This window comes from Taudactylus pleione, unplaced genomic scaffold (assembly GCF_031769625.1).
Source record: "Taudactylus pleione unplaced genomic scaffold, aTauple2 ptg002569l, whole genome shotgun sequence".
Classification (NCBI taxonomy): Eukaryota; Metazoa; Chordata; class Amphibia; order Anura; family Myobatrachidae; genus Taudactylus; species Taudactylus pleione.
In genome coordinates this window covers 33,251-56,251 of record NW_028286949.1, presented here as the reverse complement: position 1 = coordinate 56,251, position 23,001 = coordinate 33,251, and the positions used below count along the sequence as shown (strand labels likewise).

Genomic DNA, 23,001 nt, shown 5'->3' with positions numbered 1-23,001 from the left:
TTTGAATTGTGGACAGCGCTGCTGACTAGGGTGTTGAACAGCTGGCCTTCACTTTGTGCATGCTTGAACAGCTGGCCTTCACTTTGCGCATGCGTGAACAGCTGGCCTGGATGCAAATGGCGGACACTTTCAACACTTGCTATAACTTCCCCATGTTTCTCATAGGCCAATGTATGTCTGTGTCACATTTCACTAAATTACATTAATTACTTTAAAAGTTATAAGAAAATCTTTGGGGCCAATAGCGAGTGAAACACCCTGTACTAAGGAACCTATTTATCAAGCTGGTTTTTCATAAAGTTATGCAAACTAGTTTGTGCATACTTTTATCTATCACCTCTATTTAACAACAGCCTTGTGCAGGGGATTTTCCAAAAGTCTCCAGGCCAAAGGCTGACTACAGCTGCCGATTGCAGTCCCCATTTTTGTCAATGGAAACTGCAGCCTGCATCTTATGTACCAAGCTCCAAATAGCTTAGCTTTTCAGAGATTGGTCCCGAAGGCCATCGCCGTCCTAAGATGGCAGAAGCCGTTTTTAACATAGCCTATGGAAGCATTTTCGGGGGGAAGAGGGATTTTTCGATCCCTCTTCCGCAGCCTCTGTCCGGTGCAGAGGATTTTCACAAACTGACATTGCGCACAAGCGCGGTATCAGTCACTGTGAGGGAGTCTTTCAAAAACACGAAAACTCCTCCAAAGGGCCGGGAAGTATTTCACAGGGACAGCGCTTTATCAAATATGTTAGTACATAGCAGGCATAATCAAGTAAAAAATGATTATTCCCGCTGTAAAGTAGAATGAAAAAATTGCAGCGCTTCCACGATTTTTAATACATATGCCCCTAAATCTTTTTAATATACTCCACTTGGCACATCATTGTAGCATTTATTTGGTTACAGTACATCTCACAGTAGAAACGTTTGTTTCCAAATTAGTTCTAACAAGCGTCACTAAACTAAACTATGCACAACAATTATTCAGAATTTTAATTTAACAGTCCAGGGGTCTATTTACTAAGCCTTCTGACGGAGATGAAGTGAACGGAGGTAAAGTACCAGCCAATCAGCTCCTAACTGCCATGTCACTGGGTCTGTTTGAAAAATGACAGGAGCTGATTGGCTGGCACCTTATCTACATTCACTTTATCTCCATCCAAGGCTTAGTAAATAGGGCCTATATATCAAACTTTTTTCTCGTGCGTTTGACCCCATAGGTTTACGCCAGTTGCACTGCCGTGATTATTAATGCAAAGGTCCCTAACCTAACCCACAAAAAATCAGAGCGAGATCTCTATGTCTGAGATGGTGAGCATGTGAAGAATACGGACCTGTCCTCATACACGTTTTTTTCAGTCACGTCCTGGACCACTTGGCAGCGCCAAACATCTTTTACGCTCAAAATATACATCTTATTTGTACATCTGTGTGCCAGTGAGTCTGAATGTGAATACAAAGTGCTGTGATACAGAGGGTGAGGTTTTTTCTCACTCCAAGTTCTGTTGTACTACATCTGCGACTTTGTACGAGTTTAAAACTTATTTTATTTCCAGCCTGGTAAATGTCGCAGTGCCGCTTTTCAGTACATTTTGAGCAGTGAATCGTTTGCATCTGTGATGTGAGTACAATGCAAAGTTTAAAGAAAAAGATGCTGCAACTCCCAAAGAGTCTCAATTACGCCTGTAGTCTTGCGCTGTTTGGCGTATTGAGGTTTTGGTGTACGAGTCGAGAACACATCTGTATGTCACTTAAAGTTTGTTGTTCAATTTGCCTGCACACAACTGATCACAATTCTGGCCAAAAATAAAAATTAAAAATGGTTAATTCTTAAGGTGGGTAAACACTAGACGATATGATGTCTGATCACGCGGATTGGAGCAACATATCAGGTACATCTTCTAGTATGTACCCATGATATGCGCGTTCCTGTGGGTCATTAGCGACATCACCCGTCGGGCCTTCTGCAGGGCCGACGGGGGATGTCGCTAACGTTGTCATGCTGCAGAATAACACGTTCCCACCCTCCCCCCTCTGTCGGACTTGGCATCGCGGCATTGGCAAGTGTGTATGCACTTGCCGCATGCCGGGTCCCGTCGCCGGCGATATCGCTCTGGGCACACGTTGACTAATGTGTACCCAACTTTACAGGTAACTATTAGCACAAATCATGTGTTTGCATCACAAATTATATTATCAATTATGATGCGAACACAGGAGACTGGGAAATTGCATTTAAAGACCTTTGATTAAAATAGCACAAAAGCAAGAAATTCTAACAAAAACATTATTTGTTATACATGTTGACCTGATTTATCTCTAAGGGGCCTATTTATCAAGCCAGTTTTTCATAACAGAAACTTGAGTTTCCACATAGTTTTTTGGATAACCACTATGTAACAACGGCCTAATGGGGGAGATTTCACATAAAGCTAACTTCCGCTGCAGTCTGTGGTTCCCATTATTATCAATGGGGGCTGCAGTCTGACCCCTATAAAGCAAGCTCTGAAAAGCAAATGTTTTTGGAGTTTGGTCCCATTGGTTTACTCCATCCTCAGATTGGGTAAACCGCTTTCTGCCTATGGAGGCATATTCGGAGGGGAGGGATCTCAGTTTCGTCTCTTAGGTAACTGACATTGTGCACATGCGCAGTGTCAGTATCCCAGGAGGAGTCTTTCAAAAATGTGAAAGACTCCTCCAATACCCCAGGGAAATAACTCGCAGGGACAGCCAGGGACGTATTTATAATGGAAGGTGTGCGGTCCAGGGGGGCTGCAATGCACACACCCTGCACCCATATTATCTAAAACTTACCTCTCCGAGGTCCCGCGTCGGGTCTCTCAGCGCTGCTCAAAACTCCGGAAAAAATAGCTGCCACGGCCATTTTTCCAGTGTTTTCCACATGCGCTGTGAGGAAATCGCCTTTTTCCCGGGCGATCTGCGTACGCGCAGTAAACTCTGGACACACTCTAGTGCTCAGAGTCTACTGATTCTGCGGTGGCTGGCCAGCCACGACATTTGGCTGCCGGCGTGAGAGGAGGGAGCCCGTAAAGAGGGATGCACACAGGCCCGCTGCTCTCTAAAGACGCCCCTGGGGATAGCGGTTATCGCTACCGTTTCCCTACGAGTTACTCTACATTTAGTATATAGAGGGGATAATCTTGTAAAAAATTACTATCCCTCCTGCGTTGTACACTACAAAAAATTGCTGTACTTCCGTGATTCTTAGTACTTCAGTGCTAGTGGTTACCTTTAAGCATCCACCATTTTTTTTTTCCAAAAATTCTGATATAACCTTTGTGCTGCACTTACATAGGATTTTCATGGCAAACCCTCAAATGATCATTATTCAGAGTTGTGTGCTATTGCATTCACAGCTGAGATTAAGCTCGCAATGTAAGTGCGATTATATGCTAATGCCTGCTAACAGACTCACAGAAATAGCATGCGACAGACTGAGCAAATGTTGCTACACCCACTTCCCCTATCTGTATTGTGTACAGATCCTACGGGGATTGAGAACACACCATCATCGATGCAACATCGGACACACATCGACTCCTCAAATAAGTCCTGGGCTGCACGTATTCCGGGACAACTTTCTTTCTAATGGCTTCTAAATGGCTTCTGAGACTGTGGGTCTTCTGTGAGCGCTGACACACCCCTGTAATTCCCCTAACACGCCCACAGTCCGGCCTCTTTTTGCGAACACTTTCGGCCACCTCCCCCGCAGGAGCGCCCACGGATCGCAGTGGTCTGCTGAGGACCTTGCAATCACGGAAACATTGCGAATGGCGTGTAAAACTACAGGTCACCCGTGCACATGGGACTTTCCCCTGCGTTTCGCACAGTAGCAAATTGCAGAACTGCGTGAACTTCATCAGAGCGTACTATTCTAAATCAGGGTCTGAGTTGGTATGTTTCACAATTTGTCCCGCAAGAAAGTGTACTATGTGGTCATCTTCGTGCCTCTCTGTATTATTTCAGCTTGGCGTTGTTTCAATTGTACCTGTACAGGCAGAAGGTTTACAGGTCGCTTATATAATCACCTTCAGTTTAGTGAAGTCAGTGGAGTGTGCTGTGCATTTTAAGTGCTAATTACTTCTTTATCCTTGAAAACCTGGATGGAAACTTACCCAAACCAGATTGTTTTAGGACCAAATAAAAGTCTAGTTAAAGTCTAGTTAAAGTATACAACTGCAAATATGTTACACCTTAAGATATAAAAGTTGGCTCATGTTCCAGTCAAGGCTACTATTCTTGACATATTTAAAAGTTATAGGAACCTATTAAATGAAGTATGTAGGATCCTATTAAATGAAGTATGTCTTATAGACGTATGTTAAAGTGAAGTACACAATGGTAAGACTAATGGCTCTCATCAGTTGTGTTTATGTCATAATCATCTTTCTACATCTGTCTTTATCTAACACTGTGTTAAACTGAGTAGTTGAACCCTTATGTTACCATTATTTTAATGATTGCTTTCACTGTTAAGTTCTTCCGTGTAACTTTCCCTGGGAAAAGACTGATGCGCATATTTGAATATGAGTGCAGAAGTCATCTACATTCTCTTATAAACTCTCCTTTAGGGCTCTAGTTATCAATCTTTTTTTCACTAAAATAATGTGAAAACGGGTGTTTCATATCAATTTCACATTCTTTTAGTTTCACTAAAATGTATTAAAGGGCTTTTGGAGCAGTTTTCGTGAAAAACTACTCTAAGCCCTTTAATTCGCATTTTTTTTTAGCACGTAGATCAAGTTTCCCATAGAAAATAAAATTATAAATCTGACTGCGCTACCTTATTTATCCTTAAAACCACAAAAATGGAATATATATACAAGAATAGACGCTAAGTATATGTTAAGAAAATGTTCTGATATTTATTAATACAGACAACAAACTCTAGAAATACACGTATTCACATGCATAGGATGGAAACAATATGTATAATAGAGCAAAAAAAAATCTTCAAAGTAAAAATGAGAATGTAATTGGATTCAAATATATAATCTATGCGGGTATTTCCATGCCTTAAAAAAGGTTACTGGCTTTTAAAATCAACATTATATTGACATATATAATACACAAATTTGTGTTAAATCTGATCTGTCTAAAATCAAATGAAACCTCCTAATCAGTTGTTTTTTGTCCATTCACCCAAATGCTGTTAAAAATATACATTTATCCTGAGAGTTTAATATAAATCTTTTGGAAAATTTAGTTTCCACTTCTGGTCATATTCATTTGTATCTTGAAACATTAGCATTTGTATCATATGTTACCACTTTGATCTTGAGCAGGGGAAACTCCTTGTTGCAAGATCATGCAATCGCTGTTCTCCTCGGAATGAGCACTTTGTGATGACTGGATATTTATAAAGCGGCAACCAGGGCCATAACTATGGTGGTGCGACCAGTGCCATGGCACAGGGCACCGCAGGGCAGGGGCCGCTGTTCGGTACTGTCAATTTTCTGTTTATGATCATCCTCACTTGTAGCTTCCTCTTCTTTTATCCCCAGCATCTCCTGGCCTCCCCTATCTCTTCCTTGGCCCTTCCCCATAAGGCCATGACCCTTTTTCAGGTGCACTATCTTATGACCCTATTTAAAAAATAGGGGGGTTGGGGCGCCAATGCTCTCTCTGGCAGAGGGCACCAAAAAGTCTAGTTACGACTCTGGTGGCAACTAATGTCCCGCTGAGATCTCAATAAATAAATAACATTGTCTATGGAAAACAGCCTTCTTACATTTACCCATCGGTGCGGGATAGTGATGGTGGTGAGCGGTGTACTGCTTCCGTCCTTGTCCTCCTACTGCCTGGAGCATGTGCTGCCCATCTTATCCCTCTCCAGTGGTATGCTGGTCCGGCTGTTGCCGAGGTACTTTCCGTAGGCTGGCGGTGTTTAGTAATGGTGTACCAGGTGATGGAGGATTCCCTGTGATGTATGGAATACACCTTCCTGCCAGTCCACGTGCGTGACTCCTTCGTTCTAATGCGTGACCTTGGTCAGCTGGCACTTTTGCTGTATCTTTGGCGAAAGATACAGCGAGAATTGTGCGGTGATGATTCTCAGGGACAGTTTTCTCGCAAGCTCTGTCCCTGCCTGAGAATGCTGATATATTCTTGTGATAGTTCCTAAATGCACAAAGTGATAATAGAGCCGGAAGCTCACTACTGAGGCCGCCCCCAAACGGCAGGCGTTCCTTCGTGAACGCCTCCGTTTGGCCAGCCACCCCCCCGCCCGCCTCCAAAATGGGGCGAGCTGTCAATCAAAATCGACAGCCGCCCCGTTTTGGTTTGAGACCCGTAACAGAGCGCCTGTCACTGGCCGGGTCTCGTGCCGGAGCTGGCTCTGGCATGCGCATGCACAGTGGGGGACCATCGACCCGCTTGCGAGCGCTGTGCGCTCGCGAGCATGTCTGAATCAGGCCCTCTGTCCCTGCGAATCCCCCCTGCACACTTCTCACTGTATTTTTCGCAAAAAATACAATGAGGTGTTCAAGCATGTGCCGCCAGTACAACCACGCCCCCCCACGATCGCCCCTCCTTCTCGACCCCCACTTGTGATCACAGTACTGGCGCTCGTCCCTTTGCTGCATTGTGACAAGATTTGCAGGCCCATGCAGAGGGGGTGGAGCCAATATGATATTATTCTCATATTGCATGGCTTTAGTCCCGCCCACTCCCCACAGATGCGCAAATCGCACCATTTTGCCAAAGGGACTACTGATGCCTAATGACCTCCTGCGATATTTCAGACTCACAAAGTAATGTATTAATTTTTATATATATATATATATATATATATATATTCAAACACCTATACACGTATATAAGGAAACCCCCTTTTACGAATCCTGCGTTTGACCCTGCACAGAATTCAGCAATAACAGGTTACAGAGCATATTTTTAATAATATAGTGATTTAGATGTTCTATAGATTGTAAGCTTGTTGGAAGGACCCTCTTACCTCTGTTATTACCCAGTCTTATTTTATCACTGCTTTGTTCCCAGTTATAAAGTGTGGAATATACTGGTGCTATATAAATAATAATAACAATATTAAAATAATGTTTATTGTGATTTTTTTTACCTGAAATCTGCGATCTGGAAATTAATGCAGCATATGCCAAGTGTTATATTATAAGCTAACTTTGCTCAAACTTACAAATCTGAATAAATGCATAACTATAACGCAGTTACTTTTATCTGTTTTGTGCAAGCAAGGGAGTACAGTAGCAAAAGAATGTTTTATTGGTTGCCAAGGTTTTAGTGCAGATTTGCACCTTTGAGCAATATTATTAAATAGCCTTCACTGGGATTGAGTTAGCAACCTGAAAACATGCAGTACTATAGCACATTTCATTATGCAAAAGTATACCTAGTTTTTGTTAGAAAGCAGTGTGCTCCTGCACTGTCTTCTCACTGTGCACACATGCTAGGCACTAGGACCCAGAGACTGCAGGGAGGTCCGTCCTCCAACCTGATATGCTTCTGCACATGTGACGGCAGCCATCTTGGTACTGTGTGTCAGTGACATGGTGGGGGACAGATGTCTTCTACTTAGCTCCATGTGAGAGACCCCAGTGTATACCTGCATAAAGTTGTTCCTGCACCACTACTTGCAAACAGCATACTTTCACCGGCTCGTGAGCTGTATAGGACCTGGCTCTGCTCAAGCTTCACTCCATTAACAGTGTACATATAACAGTGAGTACGGCTATACCTGTTATCTTTCAATAAACCAACACCACTGGTTAAATAATTGGGCTGTTCATAGTTTGATTCATCCACTGGTGTGTGTCTATATAACTGTTCAGTTTCAACACCTGCACACACATCATTTCCAACAGGTTATGGGCCCAGGCACCCAGGGCTGCCATCAGAGATTTTGGGGCCCGGGACTAACAAAATACAGTAGGCAGGGCCCCCCATGCCCCCTCCTCTCCACCCTCCCCTGCATCCCCGACGCCCCTTCTGGCTGGGAATATATAACTAACACAGATGGCCCACCTCACTCTATGCTCCCCAGACTTTCTTAGTGCACACTCTGCCTCTCCATTCCTAGCCAGGCAGTCTGCACTCCCCACATCTGCTGCAGACTTACTTCACTGAAGGAGGCTCCTTCTTCTCCTGGGCTGGGTGGCTGGCAGGTGCGACTCCTATCTCTTCCAGTGGCGCGGTGTGACGTCACCCGCGCCGACGCAAAGAGAAGGTTAAAAAAGCTTTATTGAACATGTGGGTGGGCGGGAGGAGCGGTCTCTGTAAATTAATCTGGTCTGTAGAGGAGCGCCGGTAAAAGGAGGTAATAGTGGGTGGTAGGAGTGGGTGGGCCCCCTCTTTTCTGGCAAGTGTCCGGGCCCGGGACTGTAGTCCCGGCCGTCCCCCCCTGATGGCGGCCCTACAGGCACCCATAGACTGGGACACACAAGTGATGTCAGTGAGAGAGCTTCCGGCTCTATTAGAGCCAGAAGCTCTCTGGGGCTTGCGGCCATGAGACCCTACCACAAGGGTCTTGTCGCAAGCCCTGATGGTCGTGATGGTCTTGACCATCGTGACCATCATCCTGGCCACTCGCAATAGCTGTGGGTGGTCACCCACAACTATGCGAGCGGCCAGTAGGCTGCACCAAAAAAAACGCCCTGATTCAGAGCGAGCGCTTAGTGTTTCCAGCACAGTATAGCATAAGTAAAGCTGATTAAAGTACAGAAGCTGCACAGTCATTTCTGTAAGAAGCATAAATACAGGAGCTACACCCATGATGGGTTTTATAAAGTTGAAGGGTGCAGAGAATTATACAACCTGGAAGTTTGCTATAGAGATACAATTGAAATGTGAAAAGTTGTGAAAAGTTACTATAGAGGCAGAAAAGTTACTATAGAGACATGCAGAGTCATGTCTAGATGATATAGATAGAGTAATTGTGAACATAAGCTTAAGTTTAGAACAACATGTGTACTCTATAATAAATGGGAAAGATCGGCAAAAGACATGTGGACAGCACTGCAGGCAGCATACCCAGGGGCGCCGAGAGGGGGGGGAGCGGGTACAAATTACCTGGGCTCGGGCTTCCTGAGGGGCCCGGCGGGGGCCTGGGTTCGCTGCCGCCCCACCCCTCCCTCACAGCAGCCCAGCACACAGCGTGTGCTGAGCTGCAGTGTTAGACTGCTCGTGGCTGCTGAGTAGCAGCCACAGCAGTCTCCTATGTCTGTGGGGGGCAGCAATCACACTGATCGTGCCCCCCCTGGCTTTGCACCGGGCTGAGGGGGCTCAGAGCGCCCCCCTCACCAGTGCGCAGTGCCGCTGAAAATCTTTTTTTTTTCCCTGAAGGGAGAGTGGCCATGCCTCCCGCAATTAGGCCATGCCCCCTGTTACCCGGGCCCACCGTGGCTCTTGGCGGGCCTGAGCGTACCAAGAGAGAGGTATCATGAGGAGGATACATTTAAGATGTGTATTGCATAACACCAAATTGAATGAATGCAGCAGTATGAGTGATTAAAAATGATGTCTTTGTCTCGGCAACTGCTTGAGTGCAAGTGAATGATGAAGAGATTGCGACAGCAGTGCTGCAGAACTTGACACCTCAGTTTGATTTCTTGGTTGTGGCTTTAGAGGCAAAAACAGCAAAGTTAACCACAGCCACAACGGAGTAAAGTCATTACAGTTTGTTTCAAGAACATGTTCCCTGTGATTGAAGTGCTGAGTGCATAGGTGTGAATTTCTTATCTTGCGCCTATCATCACTAGGTGTCAATATTGCAGATTTTTTTGTATTGTCAATTTACATTAAAAAACTATTTATGTTGCATCTTAGTGATACTCGGCTGCCTTGGAGATACTAATTTGGAGGGTTAACTTACTACTTCGGTCCAGCCTCTATGGCTAGTCGTTATGCTAGCTAGCTTGTGCATGCAAAATGAAACTGAAAGCCCAGATTTTTAAATAAATTAATACAAATTATATGTTGTATAATACATATATATAATTCCTACACCACTCACCCGATTTGGATGTAATTACCCTCAAATTAAATCTGAAAGTCTGCAGTTAAAGCACATCTTGTTTGTTTCATTTCAAAGCCATTGTGGTGAATAGAGGCCAAAATATGAAAATTCTGTCAATGTCCCAATATTTATGCACCTGACTGTATATGTATATAATATATATATATATATATATATATATATATATATATATATATATAAATTATAACCTTTGCACATTAAAACATGCTTATCTAAATAATGACAATTTTAATTGTATTAATCTGTTATTGCCATCTCAGGGAGACAGCACAGGTATTTCTCTTTTCCTAGTACACGGTATAAGAAATGTTAGTAAAGTGCATGAAAAGATCAATATAGAACCATTTCCTGGATATTATCTAAAATTGGATTATATAAAAGAAAGACAGGGAATCAAAGTTTCTGCCAAAATTAAAATAGGACCAACAACTTATAATTTGCATAGGCTTACATTATTAAAAGCATGTTAATATAAAAAAGAAAAAAAAAAAGAAAAAAAAAGTAGATATTACAAATAAAGAAACACAAAACTCCAATTTAAACCAATATCCCAGACTAGACATGTTTAAATATTCAACCATCAAATCACAATTAATTTGTTAAAGGCTGGTCACTCGTAGATGCATAACTGATATACGGATCAAACTAAAATGTCTCCGACAGGTTCAAAGTTACGCAAAAGAGACAAACTTAAATGGCAGTGGTTATACAATATGACAAGTGTAGTTTAATTCCACAAATTCAGTTAGATACAGCGATAATAAGTATGTCTCGCCGTAACTAGGGGTGTGCGACCTTTGCCACTGCACAGGGAGCAGGGACCTGGGGGCGGCACCGTTACTGCCCCACAGCACCTGCACATGTCTCGCTGGGTTCCTGGAACGGCACTTTGCAGCTACTGCAGAGCCACCCAGAGCGTCCCATGGTTGCACCCTGCATGCAGCCTGTAGAGCTGCCTGGAGCGTCCTTAGGATACACCGGGCAGTGCTCTATTGCCAAGAGTCGGTGGCCCCGCCCCCTAGGCGTGACATCATGACATAATGGGATTAGATGGGCTGGCACAGGGTGCACTGCTTCCCTGTTACAGCACTGTCTCATGTGGACTTCCTTTTAAATGTCAGATTTTCTGGGATGCCATTGCAGTGCAAAGAATCTTCTTGCTGTTAGTTCCATTGCCTGCATGTAAGGATAAAATAAAAATGCACAAACATTAAATAGAAGGTGTGTAGTAATCTCACCAATCACTGTAGTATTGTATATGTTGTGGTCTGTGATTGCGGCTAGTTATTTCCAGTGTGGACAAGAGCCGCTCACCAGTATTGGCAGAAATAAAACTTTACATGCCAGTGCTGGCTCTGATCCGTCCTCTGGGACCAAAGCAGATCATCAACACCGGGATGTTGCAGATATGGAAACCTTTTGTTACTGCTGGAGTACCAGGATGTTGCAGACATAGAAGCCTGGTGTTACATGCTGGCAGTCACGGAGTTGCCACATGTGACAGTGATCCAACGCAATCGGGAGTTCCTGATGTAATCAGTCAGTGGTCACATACAGATTTGATGAACTTGTAGTGCTCAGTTTAAAATTGAGGTGACCAAATCAAGACTGTTCTATAGAGCAAGGAAGTCCGGGATAAGTTGGTTTAAAGCAGTAAAAACTCCAAATGCGTTTCCTCAGCGATACACCAATTTCTTCAGAGGATTAGGATTTGTCTGGTCCTGAAATTTTCTTTACACAATGAAACATTTCAGTACGGTGTATACAGAATTTGGGGGTCTAATTAAGACTCATTGCATTGTGACCAATAAAAAAAAATTATTCACTCTTCATTTTCAAAACCCTCTTACTCAGTTACTAGCCCAGCCCAGTAAAAATCGTGTTGTAAAGTGGTGGCTTTCACTGACACTTTTCTTCCATGTTCTTACGTGCAGTCACCTGGTCGTGTGCACAGTATAGGAACCGATTGAAGATTGCATTAGTTTGGGCCAAGATCCAAAAGGCTTTTTTTTTTTTTTTTAATATTCCCAGACTGCAGTTTCCATTAAAGAGGCACATCCACTACATGAGAGTGGAACAACTGTACGTTTACAACACTGTAATCGTACAATCGTTCATCACCCTTTGCAGTGGATAATGTGCCCACACTGAACGATATGCCGTTCAGTGCAGGCACCCTCTCTGTCGATATCAGCAGGTTGGCCTGCATTTTCAGGCGATGATAGATGTCCAAAATGACCAGCGGGAGCGCACATTGCTGGTCGTTTTCGACATTTTACTGCACGATTTATGAACGATTAATGAGCGATTGAACGATAACAATGTCGTAATCGTTCAATCGCTCATTTTAATCAACTAGTGCAGTGATTCCCAACCTCGGTCTTCAAGGCACACTAACAGTCCTGGGTTTAGTGATATCCATGATTGTGCACTGATGGTTAAATCAAAATATCTGAGATACTAATTAAGGGCCTGATTCAGAGCCACTCGCGAGCGGCTGTCCGCTCGCAAGTGGGTCGATGGTGTGCACTGAGCATGCGCACGACGGAGGGAGCTCCGTCGTGCGCATGCGCGAGATGCGACGAGCGAAGGACTTTCCTTCGATCGTTGTGTCTGATCAAAGGGGACGTGCTGTCGATGTTGATTGACAGCACGCCCCCTTTGGTGGGCGTGCCGGGGGCGTGCCTCCCAGACGGGGGCGTTCCCAAGGGAATGCCTACCGTCAGAAGCCGGCCCACTGACATCACTAGTGATGTGACCACCCACAGCTATAGCGAGCGGCCAAAATGATCGGGCTTGCGATGAGACCCTGCAATAGGGTCTCGCTGCCGCAAGCCCTGGAGTGCTTTTGGCTATATCAGAGCCAAAAGCACTCCCACTGACATCACCAGTTATGTCTGTGGGGCCGGCCCCAGAATGTAGGCGTTCCCATGGGAACGCCTCCGTCTGGGCAGCCATGCCCAGACGGCACGCCCACCAAAGGGGGCGTATCAATCACCATCGACAGCACGGCCCCTTTGGTGCGAGATCCATAACGACGGCTTGGCCGTCGTTATTCGGGTCTCACGCATGCGCACGACGGAGCCGCCTCCGTCGTGCACATGCCACTTGGGCAACATCGACCCGCTTGCGAGCGCTCAGCGCTCGCGAGTGGGTCTGAATCAGACCCTCAGTTCCATACATTTCCAAACATATGGTGAGCCTCCAGCCATGGCAAGGCGTCTCTGCTCTGGTGGTCCCTACGCTACATGTAACTGCATCTACTATGGGACATATATTTATGTATTGCTAAATTGAGAGCTAACTTTCCTGGAGGCCCCCCATGAGCCTCCAATATGGCACTATAAGGATCAGCATACCCTCAGCTTCTGATCCCATAACATGCTTCACAGAACAGTGGTACACAGACTGGAAGTTGCAAATAAGAAAGGAGATTTGTACCTAATGGGCAAAAAAGATAGATTCTATACATACTGTATAATGCACCAAATGGATAGTAAATATACAAAAATAGAAAAATTAATAGATAAATAAATGAATAAATATGCAAGTTAATTATAATCACACACAATGATAAAAATGCATGGAATAAAATGGTATAAAATAACGTAGACAAAGAATCAATATGCAAATAATATGTGTCTAGACAAGAAAAAAAATGAACAAATTCCCCCAGCACACTGTAGTAGGCCAGGAAAAAGACACATATCCTACATGACAATAGTTACATACATTTGCAAACCTATGGTAAGCCTCCAGCCACGGCAAGGCGACACTGTTCGGTGGATCTAGTCTACTTGATAATAACACCTACTTTGGGTCAAACATTTATGTATTTCTAAATTGAGAGCTACCTTACCTGGAGCCCCCACCCCAAGATCCTCCAATATGATACTACAAGGATCAGCATACCCTCCAACTGCCACCTTTGGTCTGTTAAGTACTCAGGGCCTGATTCAGAGCCGGTCGCTCTGACAGAGCGCTCGCTCTGAATCAGGGCCGGTCTTTTTTTTTTTTTAGAACGTCCTCCTGGCCGCTCGCATAGCTGTGGGTGACCATCCACAGCTATAGCGAGCGGCCAGGAAAATGGTTGCGATGGTCAAGACCATCGCGACCATCGGGCTTGCGACGAGACCCTTGTGGTAGGGTCTCGTGGCCGCAAGCCCCAGAGAGATTTCGGCTCTAACAGAGCCGAAATCTCTCCCACTGACATCACTCGTGATGTCAGTGGGGCCGCTCCCAAACGGAGGCGTTCACATGGGAACGCCTCCATTTGGGCAGCCACGCCCCCGGCCTGCCCACAAAAGGGGGCGTGCTGTCACTCAACATCGACAGCAAGCCCCCTCTGTTGCGAGACCCAGAGCGAAGGAGTGCCCGTTGCTATCTGGATCTCGCACATGCGCACGACGCAGCCGGCTCCGTCGTGCGCATGCGCACTGGCCAACCATCGACCCAGTTGCGAGCGCACAGCGCTTGCGACCGGGTCTGAATCAGGCCCTCAGCTCATCCTTTAATTTTAGTGCTCATTTTGCTTTTGGTGTAGTATGAAATGTCTTTAGGCTTAAAAAAAAGATTTGAAATTAATTTAATAATTTTAAAAAATATTTTTCTAAAATCTCTTTATTTTTCTTTTGTGAGAATTAGTATTTGAGCTTCTTTTACTAAATATAACACATGTTAAAATAAATGTCAACTACATTTAAAATATAGTTTAAACTTTGTTGTTCTTGTTTTGTTTTTATAGTTTTTCACTTATCCCACAAAGTGACATCTGTTGTGCCAGAAAGTGCCCTCCTGATTGTGCTTGGCCTGTTCCTGGGTGGTATAGTATGGGGAGCAGACCGCAGCGCTTCCTTTACCTTAACACCGACAGTATTCTTCTTTTACTTATTGCCGCCTATTGTACTGGACGCTGGATATTTTATGCCGAACAGACTGTTTTTTGGAAATCTTGGCACCATTCTTCTGTACGCAGTAGTCGGAACAGTGTGGAACGCAGCTACAACTGGCCTTTCACTGTATGGTGTCTACTTAACCGGAGTAATGGGTAAGGGTTCCTTTGTTACTCTCCATTTCTAGAGACATTAATACATTTATTATTCCTGTTGGTGATAATTTATATGTATAATTTTTTTAGTCTTTTTTTTATCAATCTTTTCATTTATTCTATTATAGCGCATTTAACCCCCTTTAAGGCAAAACAGATTAACTGTACAGCATAAGAACCCAGCAACTGCATAACAGACAGTGGCCCTGATTCAGAGCCGGACGCTCTGACAGAACGCTCGCTCTGAATCAGGGCCGGCCCTCTTACTATTTGGTCAAGACCATCGCGACCATCGGGCTTCCGACGAGACCCTTGCGGTAGGGTCTCGCTGCCGCAAGCCCTGGAGTGCTTTCGGCTCTATCAGAGCCGAGAGCACTCCCATTGACATCACTAGTGATGTCAGTGGGGCCGGCCCCAGACGGTAGGCGTTCCCATAGGAACGCCTCCGTCTGGGCAGCCATGCCCCCAGAACGCCCACCAAAGGGGGCTTGCTGTCAATCACCATCGACAGCATGCCCCCTTTGGTGCAAGACCCATAACGAAGGCTTGGCCGTCGTTATTCGGGTCTCGCGCATGCGCACGACGGAGCCGCCTCCGTCGTGCGCATGCGCACTAGGGCAACATCGACCCGCTTGCGAGCGGGTCTGAATCAGGCCCAGTGTCCACTACTAAACAGGGCCTGATTCAAAATTTATGCAAGCAGATATTTTCGCAGAAAGAGCGATCGTTTACTAATGTGCATGTTCAAAAGCCGCACAACTTTGCGATTACTTTGCGATGACTCTCGTAATAGGAACCACATGCAAAGTGAGTGACAGGTAGTCAGTATTTGGCGGAAGGTGACGTTGGGTGGCTAAGGAAACGCAATCGTGTCGGACCGTTTAAGCAGCATGGGCATAAATTAGCCATTGCGATGTCCTTCACAGCATGACAGCTCTCTGTGTGTCAGGAGAGCCGCAGTGTTTGTGGCTGGTCAGATTTGACTTACCTGCTGCGTGCCTACCCGATGTGCTTCGATGATACCGATGGTTACGCTGTTGCACTGTTGCGTCGGACGGATATGAGAAGCCAGCAGTGGGTGTCCCTATGCCAGGCTGTGCTTTGGAAGGCATTAACATATTTTAGCAACTGTGATCCCTGGGAGAACACATTTGCGATTGAATTAGCGTAAATCTCTGAATCAGACCAATAGTACATACAGAAGTCCACAGACTGTACCCACCAGGAAAAACATACCAAGAAGTGTTATATTGTCCATTCATAGGTACAACACTAGCAAAATCCCTAGTAGTATATTGTACACTAATAATAATCTCACTCAATAGTAGTTATATGTCCAGATATACAGGCAGCAATAACAATTGAGTCGCTACTTCACCCATTAATAAGCATAGACAGCAATATAAAATAAATGTACAGTTACCCAACAGTGTAGGCCTGTACCATGAACATCTGTATTGCACTTAAATGGACAGGACCTCCTCGTCCTCCTCTTGTGTTCTAGTAATGCTGCCTTCTCCTTTGTCTCTGTTTATTCCTAAAATTGCAATGTATCTCGTGCATTTAGAGAGAAAGACAGAGAAAGAGAGAGAGTGAGAGAGAAAGAGAGAGAGAGAGAGAGACAGAGAGAGAGACAGAGAGAGAAAATGGGTGTTTCACTCGTAGGAGGCCCTGAACTGAGAACTTAGCTTATAAGAGTGAGATGGGGAGCACAAAGTCTGAATTGGCGCCAAGCAGACGAGACATGCCGTAGCCGTGTTGACATCTGTCGGAACTCCCGTAGCTGCAACCGTTTTGTGTGTATACTGTGTCTGTGATGGGCGGGAGCTCCGGGCCTCCTACAAGTGAAACGCGCTGTAGAATTCTGTGACAACGCTGAACCTGTGCTGTTTTGTTTCACCTTGCAGGAGAGTTAGAAATTGGTGTGCTGGACTTTCTGCTTTTCGGAAGCCTCATTGCTGCTGTGGACCCAGTCGCTGTCATTGCTGTATTTGAAGAAGTTCATGTCAACGATGTCTTATTTATCATTGTTTTTGGAGAATCTCTATTGAATGATGCTGTTACAGTGGTAAGGGAGATGGATATTACCTGTCAGATGTAGAATGCACACACGTGCCTTATAGTTTTTAAATATGAATTATTTAAATTGTTTCAAACACAGGATTAAATTATGTCTCTGTAGGTGCCACCAGTCCCTAAATGGCCCAAATTTGCTATATGGGCACTGGGGGACTGTTGCCTAGTGTGATAATTTAGTGGATTAGCTCAAAATTATTTTTAAATAGTTTACTACTTCCATATATTATCTTTCTCTGAATTTGCAAGGGTGGGTGGTTTATTTAGGTCTGTACCTTTAGCCTACTGTTTTTTGCATGTCTTCCATGCAGGGCGTATTTAGAGACGAGGGGGCCGGTGTGCATTTCCCGTCCGGGGCCCCCTCCTCTCTCCCCTGTGGCCGGCAGCGGACTGACCACAGCAGTAGACGTTTGGTACTACTGTGTGCCCAGAGTCTACTGAGCATGTGCAGATCACCAGAAAAATGTTGCGGCTGCCATTTTCCCAGTGATTTCCTCACTGCGCATGCACAGAACGAAGGGAAAATGACTGCGGCGGCTATTTTTCAGGTGTTTTGTGCAGAGCTGGGAGACTTGACGCGGGCCTACGGAGAGGTATGTATTACAAAATATGGGTGCAGGGTGTGCGGTGTGGGGCCCCCTGTACCCAGAGGCCCATGTGCACCGCACACCCTGCACCCATTATAGATACACCCCTGCTTCCATGCCAAGTCTACCATAATTGAGGAGACAACTGGCTGCTAAGTGCTCCTATGCCTGTGTTTGGGATATCTCCAACTTTGGACTTTGCATCTGGAGGGACGGAATCGGTATGTAAAGCCGGCTGCCGGAATCCCTCCGGTCACAATACCAATAGTGGCATCCCGATGGTTGGTATCCCTTCTCCTCCTAACCCTCCCATTTTGTAGCCTAACCCTAACCCTCCCCAGCCTGCACCCTAACCCTAACTCTCCCCGTTAGTGCCTAAACCTAACCCTCCCCCCTTAGTGCCTGACCCTAACCCTCCCCCCCTTAGGTGTGCCTAAGCCTAACGTCCCCCCCAAAAAAACTAGCGTTAACCCCGCTATTTTGCCTAATCCTAACCCCCCCCCGCAGCTATCACTAAGGGCGCCAGGGCTTACCTTTGTTCGGGCTGTCATCCTCCTGGATTTTGTCGTCGGGATTAAGATAGGCATCAGTATTTCAACGCCTATCTTAAGTCCCTTGTCAGCCTTCCAGCGTTGGGATTGAGATCGGCGGCATCGCGGCCACCGGTCTCATAACTACATCCCGCAGGGACCATGACCTAGCAGAGCTCCATACAATAGTATCCTGCACAATGTATCCATTAAATAAGCTGCCATGACTATTGCATGAAAACTAGAGATGTGCGGTTCAATTCTCCAGAAAACCAAATCCTCACGAATTTTGTGAATCCGGGTAAATCCAAGCCGCTGTTCTGATCTTTTCGTGGTTCGGAATTTCGGATTTTAAATCCAAATTTTGTTTTTTGGATTGCATAAAACACATGATTTTAGCTGTGTTTTTAAAAACTTTTTATCTATTTAAAAAAAAATTAAAAAATCCAGATCCAAAACAAAAACACTTGAGGGTGGTTTTGCAAAACGAAAACCAAAACATGAAGATAAATCCAGTTACAAAACCAAAACACGGGGGTCAGCGTATATCGCTAATGAAAACCCATCCGCTACTATTGCTAAAATAATGCCAACATGATAAGCACTGACATGATAAGCTGTGTTGACCGGCTCAGTATTACTGAATGACATACAATCTTTTAGGTGGTGGGTTTCATTATTTAATAAGTGGGTGCTGGGACCGCTGCCCCTGCAATCTCTTGCATTTTTCAGGTTAAGATGGTAGGGTAGGTGGCTAGATTGTGGATGGTGGTCAAAATTCTGAATCCTTAAGTAACATTGTATGCTACCTCCATGATGCTCCTAATTTCTCTTGACAGTAGCGGTACATACTGTAGGCTTGAAGCTTTGACTTTTCAGATGTAGTTGGACTACAGGAACCAACATAGTTTTTGCTGTAATACTAGGGTAGTGGCACTCAGTGAGTTAACTTAAATTCTAGGTCATTATCAAAGATATCTATAGTATATGGTTACTAGATGTCCCCTAATAGTTTGTGGTTACTAGATGTCCCCATTTTCCAAGGGGCATTCCCTGCAAGTAATGTCACTTCTAAGACCTGCTGCCATTGTCTATGCACAGGCTGCTGACTGAGCTGAGCAGATTTTACAGCCACAATTCAAGTTACCTTTGCTGTTACTGTTTATCTGTAGTATTATTATTAAATGCAATAGATAAAAATATCCGTGGGATGCCCTCATCATTAAGGGTCCACTCCAGAGATACTTCATAACATGGAGGTTCAAGAAGTAATTTATGTAAACAGTTATGGGAGGGGAATCCGTTTAACAGTGGAAGCAGTGAGGGTTGCAAACTTGCGGGCAACACAGGTCCCGGGCAATACATGGCTTGCAGTGGTACTATCTCTATTCATTGTAAACAGTATGCCTGCCAATGTGGTGATGAAGCCTCTTCAGTCATTAGATAATGCATTCTCTTTGTATCCCATAACATAGCTGTATAAATATACTGTGTCCTTCTTACCTAAGCACACACGCCAAATACTAAAGTATTCGACAATAAGCAGACTTGTACCATGCACCATACTGTACCGGTACTGAACTTTCATTTATTAACAAATTTAACCCATTTTTTTACATTTTGGGGTACACATATCTGCCATATACTGTATGGCACCATAAATATCGTTAGCTTTACTGCCTACCTCTATGGGGTTCTAGGAAAAACTTGTGAGGTTGATGCATACAATGTGCCTTGCTGTAACAGAACACTGTGGGCCTGATTCAAACCCGCTCGCAAGCGCTTGAGTGCTCGCGAGCGGGTCAACGGTGTGCTCTATGCATGCGCAGCGGCCCCACTGCGCGTGCGCAAGCCCCGGAGCGAGAGAGAAATTCTCTTGCTCCGTGGCTCACTACAAAAGGGGCGGCTGTCGATGTTGATCGACAGCTCGCCCCGTTTTGTAGGCGTGGCGGGGGGGGTGGCTTCACAAACGGAGGCGTTCCCATGCGAACGCCTGCCATTTGTGGTCGGCCCCACTGACATCACCAGTGATGTCAGTGGGAGAGCTTCCGGCTCTATTAGAGCCAGGAGCCCTCTGGGGCTTGCAGCCACGAGACCCTACCACTAGGGTCTCGCCGCAAGCCCCGATGGTCGCGATGGTCTTGACCATCGCGACCATCATCCTGGCCGCTCGCAATAGCTGTGGGTGGTCACCCACAGCTATGCGAGCGGCCAGGAGGCTGCACAAAAAAAAAAAAAACGCCCTGATTCAGAGCGAGCGCTCTTTCAGAGCATCCGTCTCTGAATCAGGCCCTGTGTACATTGCGTTTAATGGAATGGCCCCCCTTTAAGTTAAAAGTGCATACAGTCCTTTGCTGTGCTGTCCGGTAGTGGGTATGGCTTGTGTGGTATAGGCAAGACATGCTAAATTATAGAGAAAATCAATTGTTCTATCATTTGTGGTGGAAGTAGCTTCATTTACCTGGCACCTTACCCACTCTCCCAGAAGTCGCGGGAGACTTACGATATTAGTAGTAGTCTGCCGCATGCCCGGAAGAGTCTGTGGATCTCTCGCATCCCGACCACTTCCTAGTTAAATGGACAGGATGGGGAGATAATACTGAGAATCTTGGGCCTGTTTAGTGGTGGTGGGGCTATAGTGACACAAATCGTGTTCCCTGGATGCCCCATGGACTGAAGAGGACCTGCTTCATTGCTTCTGTATTAAAGTATTAAAGTGAGAGTTGGGGCTGTGTGGGGGGTGTTTGTGTTTTATAAAATATTACAATACTAATGTCCTGACTTTTTCACAGACAGACTACAAGCGCCAGCAGTTTCTTAATGCATTGGCATGCTGGTACTTGTGGTTCTACAAGTGCCATCATGCCGGGGAAGGCTTGCTGTACCTTGTAGGCTGCCTGTTAAAAACAATATTATAAACTCTTTATTAACCATTACCCATGCACACACTGCCACCAAGGAAGAGCCTCGGGAGGGGGGACCCCATTTTGCGAGGTCCCTACTTTATGAGTGATTTCAGCCCTGGACTGACCATTTTGGGGGTGGTAACCTTATGGCAGGGGGACCCCACGCTGTGTGTCTCCCTGCTATAGGATTATCTGCCTATCTAATTCAGCCTGGTGCTGGGTATAGTAAAATAATGGGAATCCCTCTTTTTTTCCAATACTAGTCCAGGCTCAGAGGTCTGGCTGATTCCCTAAATTCATCCCTGCAGCTTTCATCAACAATCTCTTTCTGTTGTTAGGGTCTGTATTGCTCAGACCTGGATGGATTCACATTCCCCACTTGGGGCCGTATTCAATATGAGGCGTTAAGTCCGGATTTGTGGTAATTTACCGCTGATGACGTCATTATCGCCTATTTTAGTTTTACCCCATATTCAATTTGAAAGACTTTCCGCCTAGGCGTTAAGTCAATGCAATGTAATAGGCGGTAAAGTATCGCCTATGAGTGGCAGGCGTTAAAAAGTGCATAATTGGAGTTTTGGGGTACAACGTTTCGGGAACCCCCCTGCAGCCTTCAGACAGTCCCCCAAAGGTAATCTGTGTAAAAAAAAGAAAAATTAAGGACACCCCAAAAATTGACTTTGAAAAAGGGGGCAAAAAAAAGTTGGGGTACAAACTTAAAAAATAGAGAACTTGACTCTGAGGGGGTCCCCAAGTATGCCCCAGGTGTTTTTTGATTGCAGGTGTTTGCGGCAGGTGGGTTTTTCACGATTTTTTTAAGTCACTTTAGCAACTTTAAAATATGCTGAACCCGATTTTCGAGTACCCCAAATTTGATGGGCATATTTTGTTTTGCCCTAAAAAAACTTCTAAATGCTCTTCTGCATCACCTTATTCCAAGCCGCATTTATGCACCTGACTTCCTTCAGGAGTTAAAAATGCGGGTACCCTTTGTCCTCCCCTATATCTACACTTCTTTAGGGGGGTCCCTAGAATATTTCCCAAAAATTCCCATTTTGTTTAACCTGTAAAAGAAAAAAAGTAAAAATTTACAAAAAAAATTACATAAGGTCCCCCCCCCAAAAGCCAAACCAGGCCCAGGCTTGCCAGCCAGTGGTGGTTTCTAAAAATATGGGGAACAAAAAGTGTAGGGTTCTACCGTATTTTAGAAACCAACACAAGGCTGCAGGGACCAGTTCTGGTATTAAATATAGGGTTAAAAAAAAACGTGGGGATCCCCCTATATTTAAGACCAGCACCAGACCCAACCGACCGGGGTGTAATGCTACAGCCCGGAGACCCAATCACTGGGGCTCCAGGTCCAAAGCATTAGCACCCCAAATCAGTCAGAGCAAGCCGGTGATCTCGGGGGAGTCGGGGACCCCCCAAAGAAGGGTCCCCCCCTCCCGAGCACCACAGGCTTACACTGTAGCCCGGGGCTCTTCCCCATACCCCTTGCTTGGTGGGTATGGAGGTAATGGGGTGGCCAAATAATGTAAAATTATTGTGTTTTACAGTGGAACTACAAGTGCCAGCATGCCTGCCATTTTGCACTTGTCGAACAACAAGTGCCAGCAGACATGCGGCACCTGTAACTTCACTGTAAAATAAATAGTTAAAAAAAGACAAAACACACACACCGTGACACAGTCAGCGCGGCCGCTGATTGGCTGACGGGACATGCAAGCTCCGTGCAGTCCCGTCAGCTGGCAATCGGGAGGGATGTGTATGTGTGGCAACACACATACACATCCTGTGTCCGTATGGTCAATAGAGTAGGTTTTTGTTTTGCC

General features: G+C 45.2%; 1 protein-coding gene across 1 annotated transcript in view; it reads left to right on the top strand.

Annotated features, from left to right (window-relative positions):
* The window catches only part of LOC148431257 (sodium/hydrogen exchanger 3-like), a gene marked incomplete at its 3' end in the record, with an annotated part of 56,861 nt that overhangs the window by 14,049 nt on the left and 19,811 nt on the right, over positions 1 to 23,001 (top strand). The window contains exons 3-4 of the mRNA XM_088466150.1: positions 14,768 to 15,070; positions 16,978 to 17,138. Of these exons, the coding sequence (XP_088322276.1) occupies positions 14,768 to 15,070; positions 16,978 to 17,138 (464 nt within the window). The remainder of the gene's footprint in view (positions 1 to 14,767; positions 15,071 to 16,977; positions 17,139 to 23,001) is intronic.